At 43.1% G+C, this 10,374-nt stretch overlaps 1 protein-coding gene across 5 annotated transcripts in view; it reads left to right on the top strand.

Annotated features, from left to right (window-relative positions):
* MKLN1 (muskelin 1, intracellular mediator containing kelch motifs) overlaps positions 1-10,374 on the top strand; it is a 386,334-nt gene that overhangs the window by 166,670 nt on the left and 209,290 nt on the right. The window contains exon 1 of one of the 5 annotated variants that reach the window (XM_010831659.1): positions 10,160-10,344. The exons of the other annotated variants lie outside the window; for them this stretch is intronic. Within the exon in view, the coding sequence (XP_010829961.1) occupies positions 10,247-10,344 (98 nt within the window). The 5' untranslated portion in view covers positions 10,160-10,246. Of the gene's footprint in view, positions 1-10,159; positions 10,345-10,374 lie in introns of those variants that run through there. 5 annotated transcript variants of the gene reach the window in all.

The following is a 10,374-nucleotide window of genomic DNA, read 5'->3' as shown; positions in this document are numbered from 1 at the left end:
ACTTTCACTTTTTCCCAAAAGACCATTTGCTTCCAAATACAGTAGAAATCAGTGTTAATTGCTTTTTGGAATATTATTTTGTCAGCTTCATTTAGATGTGGTAATTTGCAAAGCAACCCCCAGCAGTTGACAGTTCATCCATAGCTGCACGGTGTTCAGACATTTCCTGGGATTCCTGCCCACTGCCTAGGCAGTGTTTGCCAGGATTTGTGCTCACCTGGGATTAACTTGGAATCAGTAGTGCTTTGTTGTGTCTAGAATTTTTAAAATTCTGAAAGGGTAAAGGCCCAATCCTACTTAATCTAGAAAATAAAAGGGTACTAACTTATAATTTAAGATTTAGCAGGTGCGTAAAGATCACCTCGTCCATACTTGGTGGAAGAGGAAATTGCAGCTCTGACAGAGTCAATGACAAGGTCAGTTGGCTGGTAGCTGGGAGGTTGGGATTAGAATCTATGTTCTTTGTGGCACCAAACTGTGAGCTGGGGTCCTCTGGATTTACGCCTGTGTGGATATGAGTGTTCAGGTTACTGTTTCTTTTTGAAGCTTTTTTCCCTGGCTAGAGACTTTCTGGTCCTCCTTCATACATGCTTCAAGGTCACAGCTCAGACCAAAGTGTTTACAGAAAAACTAGGCACTTATGAGAGGATTCGTTGCCGGTCCCTGCACTCGCTGTGCCCTGGCTTCAACCAAGCTCAGCAAACCAAGGGAGGGATAAAGTGGTCCCTGGAAGGAGGAATTTCTCTGTTTAGATGCCAACAGGCGAAAGGATGAATTCTGCCTGACTTCTCCAGCAAGTGGAGGCTGCTGCCACTGCTGCCACCTCCTGGGGAAAGAAAGACCTGAGCTTCATACCTGAAGCTAGTCTCAGGGTTCACCTGTGACTTGGGCAAAGGCCGCACTGGGGCTAGGCTGAAGTTCCTTGGTTCTAGAAAATAAAAAGGATAGCCCTTTACTTAGAAAATATTAGTATTTGCTATTAATCTACTCCTTTTGGCAGCGTTGTGCTCAAAGAAGTGATTTTAAACAGATGACAAAGTTGCAATGAATTAATATGTAAACCATGAGAAAACAGAAGTAAGGCTGAGGCAGAGCCTTAGGAAAACACCAGACTTGTTCTCTTGGCTTTCTGAATCCTAAATCCTGGGGGCAGGTTAGGAATGCATCCACCTGAGAATTGTATAATAGGGAGGACACATTGGAGTTTTAATCTGAGTTCACTTGCAGGGCTGTTCTGAGGATTAATTGAGATAATATACAGGTCCCATCACTTCATGACAAACGGAGTGCACTTTCAGGGCTGTTCTGAGGATTAATTGAGATAATATATAGGTCCCATCACTTCATGACAAACAGAAGGGGAAAAAGTGGAGGCAGTGACAGATTTTATTTTCTTGGTCTCCAAAATCACTGCAGACAGTGACTGCAGCCATGAAATTAAAAGATGCTTGCTCCTTGGAAGGAAAGCTATGACAAATCTAGACAGCATATTAAAAAGCAGAGACATCACTTTGCTGACAAAGGTCCCTATAGTCAAAGCTATGGTTTTTCCAGTAGTCATGTACGAAATGTGAGAGTTGGACTGTAACAAAGGCTGAGTGCTAAAGAATTGATGCTTTTGAATTGTGGTGCTGGAGAAGACTCTCTTGGCAGTCCCTTGGGCTGAAAGGAAATCAAACCAGTCAATCCTAAAGGAAATCGACCCTGACTATTCACTGGAAAGACTGATGCTGAATCTGAAGCTCCAATACTTTGGCTACCTGATGGGAAGGGTTGACTCACTGCAAAAGACCCTGATGTCGGGAAAGATTGAAGGCAAAAGAAGAAGTGGGTGGCAGAGGATGAGATGGTTAGATAGCATCACTGACTCAATGGACATGAATTTGAGCAACCTCTGGGAGATAGTGAAGGATAGGGAAGCCTGGCATGGTACAGTCATGAGGTCGCAGAGAGTTGGACATGATTTAGTGACTGAATAATACGTAAGTTCCTGGTATGCGAGAAATGTTCAATGGGAATTATACTGAGGCAAATGTACTCTTCTGATGCCCATGGTGATTTTCTTCATTTACTGACCAGAAATTGATTGATAGCTGCCATGTCTTTAATTTTTTCAGTCTTCTGACTATAGATGGTCCTTAGGCTAACTCATTTTATTTTTTAAAAATATAGTCATAAATTATTGCTAAGGACTAAATGTTTGTGGGCAGCCCCCATCCACAATTCATATGTTGAAGCCCTAATCCCAATGCGCTGTTAGGTGGAGACAAGACCTTTGAAGTAACTAACTTTAGACACCATCAGTGGAGCCCCTGATGGGATTAGTGCCCTTACAAGAGGATGTAGAGATGAGAGCTCTTCTCCTTTGGGCATGTGAGGATACAGCAAGGAGGCAACCATCTGCAAGCTAGGAACGGGGCTCTCACCAGACACTGAATCTACTAGCACATTGATCCTGGACTTTCCAGCCTCCAAGTGCAAGAAATAAACATCTGTAGTTTACGATGCCTAGTAAATGTTATTTTGTTATAGCAGCCTTTGTTATGTTGACTAAGAGAAAAAGTGGTAAAAAGAAGTGGGGGTGCTGCTGTAACAAATACCTAAAAATATGGAAGCAGCTCTGGAATTGGATAATGGGCAGAGGCTGGAAAATTTTTGAGCTGTCTGCCTAGAGGCAATTCTGGTGACAGCTCAGAAAGAGAAGAGAAGAGCTGGAGAGAATGCTTCCATCTTCTTAGGGAATATAAATAACCATGAATAGAATGTTGGTAGAAATATGAACAGTAAAGACCATTTTGGTCTCAGATAGTAACGGGGGAACATGTTATTGGAAACCAGAGGCAAGGGGATTCCTGTTATAAAGTGCCCAAAACTTGGCTGAATTATGTTCAGGTTCTGGTGTTTTGTGGAAGGTAAGAATTGGCAGGTTATGAAATTTGGTATCTAGCTGAGGAAATTCCTAAGCAAAGTGTTGAAGGAGCTACGTGGTTCCTCCTGATTACTTGCACAGCAAAATATAAGAAGAGAGAAATGAACTGATGATGGAACTTTTAAGCAAAATGGAACCAGAACTTAAAGACTTGGAAAATTCTCAGCCTGTCCATATTACAAAAAATGACAAGCATGTTCTTTCTCATTTCATATCATAAAAAAAATGAGAAAGCAGGACTGATGGACTTCTTGGATTTTACAGGAGTGGGACCATAGAACTATTTAGTTGGAACATAAGCTATTCTTTAAGACAAGGGAAGACTCAAGATTTCCCTGGTTATCCAGTGGTTAGAACATGGTACTTTCACTGCTAAGGGCCAGGGTTCAGCCCCTGATAGAGGAACTAAGATCCTGTAATAAGCTACACAGTGTCTCCTCCCCCACCACCTCCCACCCTACCCAACAAAAGACAAGAATGACTCTGAAGGCAATTCAGAAATCAGTTTTTAAAAGGTATGTGGATTGGGAAGTGGGGAGGATCACCTTGGTTTCAACAGGCCATACAGCCTCCAACAAAAGTCTTCAGAACAAGGCTGCCACTTGATAGAGCCCTGGGTGGGTGTGTCTCTGGCTTGGCAGAGCTCCTGGGGCAGGGCTACTCCAGGTAGGTCCAGAAGGTAGAGTGTCAAGCCCAAGGGATTAGTCTCTAGATTTAAGAGATCATGGAGTTTGCTTTGCTAGGTTTTGGACTTCCTTGGGACTCATTACCCCTCCCTTATTTCTTCTTTCTCCCTTTTGGAATGGGAATGTCTCTTCTGGTCCTTTTGGTTTTACAGGTTCATAGCTGGAGAGGAATTTTGCCTCAGAATGTCTCACTCACATTTGATTTAGATGAGTTCCTGGACTTTAGAGTTGGTGCTGGAATAAGTTAAGATTTGGGGGGCTGTTGGGATGGAATGCATGTATTTTGTCTGTGAGGACATACATCTTGGGGGCCAGGAGTGAAAGCAAGAAGTTGGCTGTCTACAAACCAGGAAGAAGGCCCTCTCCAGATACCAATCTACTAGTGTCTTGATCTTGGACTTCCCAGTCTCTAGTATTGTGAGAAATAAATGTTTGTTGTTGAAGCCACCCAGTCTATGGTATTTTTGTTATAGCAGCCTAAACTAAGACAATGAGTGAAAAGAAATTCAGGAGGAACTGAGATTTAATTCAGGAATATTTTGGGGGTATCTACTGTGTGCTAGTTACAGAGGATTTAAAGAATAATGTAGCTGTAGACCTAAAAAGTTTCCATTAATTAGTGAGTAAGTGAAAGTCACTCAGTCGTCTCTGACTCTTTGTGACCCCATGGACTATACAGTCCATGGAATTCTTCAGGTCAGAATACTGGAATGTGTAGCCTTTCCCTTCTCCAGGGGGTCTTCCCAACACAGGGATGGAACCCAGGTCTCCAGGTAGATTCTTTACCAGATGAGCCACCAGGGAAGCCCAAGAATACTGGAGTGGGTAGCCCATCCCTTCTTGAGTGGATCTTCCTGAACCAGGAATCAAACTGGGGTCTCCTATATTGCAGGCAGATTCTTTACTGACTGAGCTAGCAGGGAAGCCCCTTCATTAATTATATTAGGGAAAAAGAGACTGAGAATTAGGTGCTTGGATTCTAATAGATTCAGATCTGCAAACAGCCCAGTTGTAAAATGACCTTAGATGTCACATTGAACATATTTGGGTATTAGTTTCTTCATATTATTATTGCATAATAATATTGTGAAGAGAAATTCTTCTTTTTACAGCAGGGCTTGCCTACCACATAGCAAGCACACTCAGTATTGTGTTGTGCTTCAACTCTCCTAACCAGCTGGAAATTGTTAAAGAAACCATGAACTTTGAATGATCCTGGTAAGCTAAAGCAAAACCCTTAAAGGGCCTATCTGAAGACTTTTTTCCCTGACCAATGAAGTATGGGGCTTGTTTTAACCAATTATATATACAAAGCTGTGGATTTAGTCCAGCCTATTTAGAGTATTTGTTTGAATCTTTAATTAGTACAACACATTATGACAGCCCTTCCTAAAAATTAAAAAACACCTTTTCCCTCTCAGTCAATTGGTTATGTTCCTTTGCCTAGAAGTAAAGTCAGCTGGATTTGTTTTGCTTTTAAACTCTTTATTATTTGACCATATCTTATCTTTGAATGGGCTTCCGTGGTGGCTCAGACGGTAAAGAATTTGCTTGCAATGCTGGAACCCTGGGTTTGATCCCTGGGTTGGGAAGATCCTCTGGAGAAGGGAATGGCTACCCACTCCAGTATTCCTGCCTGGGGAATTCCATGGACAGAGGAGTCTGGCAGGCTACAGGCCATGGGGTTAGAGTCAGATACGACTGAGCAACTGACACTTTCAACACTAGCAACACTATCTTTGAATAGCACTTTACAGTTTGCTCAGTCTCTTCCCACCTGAAAGGAATGGGGATCCTATCAAACAAGATGGGCTCTTTGAAACGGAGATTCTGGCTCTGTTACTGACTAGCTATATTTCCTTGGATAAGTTACTGTAACAGTTAGGGTCCCAGCTGGAAACAGATGGCATTCTCAAATTGGGCAATTGGAGAGGTTTAATAAAGGGACTATTTATAAAGATCTGAGAACATACTGGGAAACCACAGGGAGCATGGGGAGGGGTTGGTTACTGGAACCCAGTACCAGAGAGCTGTGTAGAGAGGCCACTTGGGAGGACTTGTGACCTTTGGTTGAAAGGACAGTCAGCCCACTGTGCTTACAGTTAGAGAGGTCAGGGGAAGGCACACTCCAAGCTTACTCTCCTCCCTCCTACACATCTAGAAGGGCAAACTAAAGATAACAAACAATTAGTTAACCTTTCTGAGTCTTATTTTTCTTATTTGTGAAAAAGAGAATAACAATATTTCTCTCTCAGAGTTTTTGTGAGAATTAAAATGAGAACTTATAGCAAACAAGCTAGGCCCTCTTCTTTTGCTTGATTTTCAAACCTTCACTATGAAGTAGACAGATTTTATTACAGCCACTTTGCAGTAGTGGAAAATGAGATGCTGAGAAGTTGTGACTTTCCCAAGGTCTCATAGCTGGAAAAGTAGCTGAACTGGGATTGCAAACAAGATTTTTGATGTATACTCTGGGTTTCTTTCCCTTACTACTCCGTATCCCTTGATCCCCTTCTGCAGAAGGCTGCCACAGATGGTTTCTTCTTTCTAGAGCTGCTATACCCAGAGCTATACTGACTCTGCTATTTAGAGAAAAATTGATTAACCCAGGAATCAGTGCTTAAGCTTGCACTGATTGGTGAGATATGAAGAAGGTCAAGTGCCTATTTGAGGTGGTCTGATATAAGACTGACCAATATAGATCCCCACATTGGATGCTTGGCAATTCTACTTGGATATCCATTAGGCTTCCATTATAGTACACTGAAGTCAGAATTCTTGATTGCTTCTACCTCAAAACTGTTCTAACCCTAAATCTTCCTCTTTCAGTTAAAAGCATCACTAATTATTCAGTGGTGCAAACATGAAACCCAGGAATTATCCTCTTTTCATTTCTTCCTGCCTTCCCTCCCTCATCAGCAAGTCTAGCTGGCTTTACTCCCAAAATACATGCCAATTCAACCACTTCTCTCTACCTCCTCTGTTAGTGCAAGCCACCATCACTTCTTGCCTTGGCTTAACCTCTTGTCAAGTCTTCTCCCTCCAACTCTTGCCTCTTTCCATTCCATTTTCTGTTTTGCAGAGTGATTTGTACAAAATGTGAAGTGGATCACATGGCTTGAATCCTCCTACAGGTTTCCCCTTCACATTTCCATGTCATGACTCCTTACCACGACTATTAGGGCCCCATGTGTTCTGATTCTAGTCTCCCTCTCCATCACTATGCTACCACTACACTTTCTTCTTCAATTCCTCTCTCCCCTCAGGCCCATAGAGCTTACTTATTTTCTCTTCCCAGAATGTTTTTTATCAGCCTTTGCATGGGTGGCATTTTTGCACTGCACAGGTATTAGCTCAAACATTACCTTCTTAGAGACAGTTTCCCATCTGATCTAAATATTACTCCACTATAGTCTTTTATTAGCACCGAAAATGTGCAGAATAAAATTATCTAGTTGACTTGTTTACTACATTTATTATATGTTGGCCTGTCAGGATGTAAGCTTCATGAAAGCAGGGTCCTTGTCTGGCTTATCTGTTTATCCCTGCCTCCCTAGCCTCTAGGACAGGGCCTGGCATATCACAGCCTGTCAATAAATCTTTTTCTTTTTTGCAGGAAAAGACAGTGAATGGTGATAAGCCAAATATAATCAGTTACTCTCTCTGAGCAGTATGTGTTATGAGAAACATGTTGAGACATTATCAGGGAGTAAAGGAAGATTTCTATTAGGAGATGACAAGATAACTGGATTACTAGACCTGTTGATCCCTGAAAAATGATTATCCATTGTCCAGTTCTCCATGAGGTCATCAATATATACTAATCTTTGAGTGTGGGGAACTAGAATGGCTGCCTACAGTTTCCAGGCCTTTCCCAGTATCGTTACAATAAACCCCATCAACTAAGGCAATTCCCCAAAGGCAGAGGAGGTAAATACGTACCCTTAGGAGATCTGAACTATGGCTGACTTCCGTAGATTTTGAAATTTCTTTAGTCTTCTATTTCATTTTAACATTTATATGAATTTTGGGTTCAGAATCATAACATCCCTATCTGTATTTTTGTTAACATATGAATGCTTTAAATTATTGTACCATTTGTGAAATCTGTGGCGCAGGAAAGCCATGCTATCCTGGATCTTTACATTCTCTGAGGCTATCACACCTCAGGGATACATTTTTGTAGTTTGAGAAGTCCCTGGCATTCTTATTCCTTTTTAGCACAATTAATTCATTCTTCAATAAATATTTATTGAACACCCACTATACACAAGACTAACAGGATTAAGGATACATCTATGAACAAAATATGCATGAATCCTACCTTCAAGGGAGTTATAGTTTAGGAGGAGAGAATGAGAAATAAAGAGGAAATCAAAATGTATTGTGATGTTTGCTACAATAAGGAAGGAAGCTCAAGGTGACAAGAGAAATGTAAAAAAAAAAATGGCACCTAACCCCAAAACAGGTGATGACAACCAATTTTCCAGAATGAAATAATCTGGAAAACAAGCAGAATTTAGCAAGATGAAGAAAGTGGGGAGAGTATTCCAAGCTTGGCTTAGACTAAGCCCTAGAGACCAGAGAGAGCACAGAATTATAGGCGCCAATTCAGTCAGTGTGTTAGTTTAGTGTGGCTGGAGTAAGGAGTGCAAAGGAGAAAGGAGAGAGGGAAGACTAGACAGGTAATCAAAGCAGGATATGAAAGGCCTATGCTAAGGACTTTCAGCGTTACCCGAAGGGAATAGAAAGTCACTGAAAAGAGTCCAAAACTAATTCCGAGTCCCAAACTAATTGAACTGAGTTATTATCTTAACCTTTATCTTAACCTTTTCCTCTTAAAAGTATCTCCCCCCCTCTCCCCCTGCCCAAATAACCACTAATCATCTTTGGAACTAATTTACCTTCTCTGGCCTCTTCCACTGTCTCTGTAGTCCCAATTTCATTTCTGGGGTTATAGCATTATGTCAAGAACCAAATACTTTTCTAACATGCTGCAACACACAGAACACATATGATTTTTTAAAGATTAACATACTGTTGCCTTTCTATTTGGCATTCTCCATCTGAGATGCTAGTGGAGGCCACTACCAAGCTCTCCCCTGTGGAAGCTGGAAGTCAGGAAAGGATTTGGGGAAGTTTGGGCAGATTGGAAAAGGAAATGGCAACCCACTCGGGTACTTAATCACTTTGGGCAGATTAAGGATTATAATGGGAAAAGAATACAAAGAGAGTACCAAGGTGTTTCAACTCGGTCATTCACTAAAAAACAAAAAAAAACAAAAAAAAAACTGCTTTGCTTGAGTTTTTCCATCAGTCAGGTCAGGTGGAAACGAAGATGCTGTGCAGCAGGAGTAGAATCTCTTAGACGAGGAGAGAAGAGTTCTTGGTGTTGAAGTGGCTAAGACAAGGAATAGATATGCCCAACGCTAAACCAACAGGTATTTGATGGGAACATGACCTAAAGCTGCTAGATATTTCAAGTCAAGTGTTCCTTTTTTTTGATAAGAAGCCGGTGTGATGCCCATGGGCTTGCCTGGTGGCTCAGATGCTAAAGAATCTGCCTGCAATGTGGGAGACCTGGGTTTGATTCCTGGGTTGGGAAGATTCCCCTGGAGGAGGGGATGGCAACGCACTCCAGTATTCCTGCCTGGAGAATCCCATGGACAGAGGAGCCTGGCGGGCTGAGAGGTCTATGGGGTCTGTGACTCTATGGGGTCGCAAAGAGTCGGATACGACTGAGCGACTAAGCACACACACAATGACCATATGGAATTCCGAGCATACGGGCTGTTAGTCCCTCTGTGGTCATGTTCTTGAAACTCTCAGTCTCTTGCTCTTTCAGAATTTGGGGGCTAAATAAGTATCTGTCAGCTTAATGTAGGCAGACTTACCAGCTGGAAGAATGACGACACCCAGCTTCCCGACTCCTTCAGGGTTTTTCTGGCCTCTGGGTGAATGTCATTACTGAGCAAACGGATTGCGCAAGACGGGTCTGAGCGGGCTCCCAATAGATGCTTACCACGAAGGGCCTCACACACTGAAAACTGAGCAGGGCGAGAGGACACTCGAGACTTTCCTCTTCCTGTCTCCATGTGACTGTGTGGACCAGGCGACAAGACATTTAAAACCAGGACAACTCCAGAAGGAAGGGCCGTTAGCTATGCCACTGGTTTCCTTCAATGCGTTTCCTTAAAGAATTTAGAAACTGCAGTAAGCCGTGGTTTCCAGTCTCACTGGCGGTCCCTTCTCCAAGTTCTTCTCATTTTCCCACCCTGGCCCACAACTACAATTTATTTCTTTTCACAATATTTTTGGCCTTTCCCTTACCTCTGCTTTCAAGAAAAGTCATTTAAGCCACTCCATTACAAGCCCCACTGGAGAGCCCCTCAGGTGCTCTCCCTCCAGGGCCAGTTTCCTCCAGTCAGTCATTCAGGAGAGTTCAGCAGCGGAGACCCCCAGAGTGAATAGCCAACCCTCGTGCATCTCACTGCTTCAGGCAGCGCTCACGACGCGAGACTCGGAGAGCTGATCGCCCAGGCGGGCCGCGGCCCCTTTAAGTGCAGGCCACGCCCCTTCCCTCCTCTCGGCTAGGCGGGCGGTCGGTGGCGGCTGCTTCGGTGCTGACAAGATGGCGGCTGGCGGGGCTGTTGCTGCGGCGCCCGAGTGCCGGCTTCTGCCCTACGCGCTACACAAGTGGAGCTCCTTCTCCTCCACCTACCTTCCCGAGTAAGTGCCGAGTCCTGGGCTCCTGCTGCC

This window comes from Bison bison, unplaced genomic scaffold (genome assembly GCF_000754665.1).
Source record: "Bison bison bison isolate TAMUID 2011002044 unplaced genomic scaffold, Bison_UMD1.0 scf7180017864530, whole genome shotgun sequence".
In the NCBI taxonomy this organism is placed as follows: domain Eukaryota; kingdom Metazoa; phylum Chordata; class Mammalia; order Artiodactyla; family Bovidae; genus Bison; species Bison bison.
Note: the sequence above shows the minus strand (reverse complement) of the source record. Positions and strands in the feature narration are given on the sequence as shown.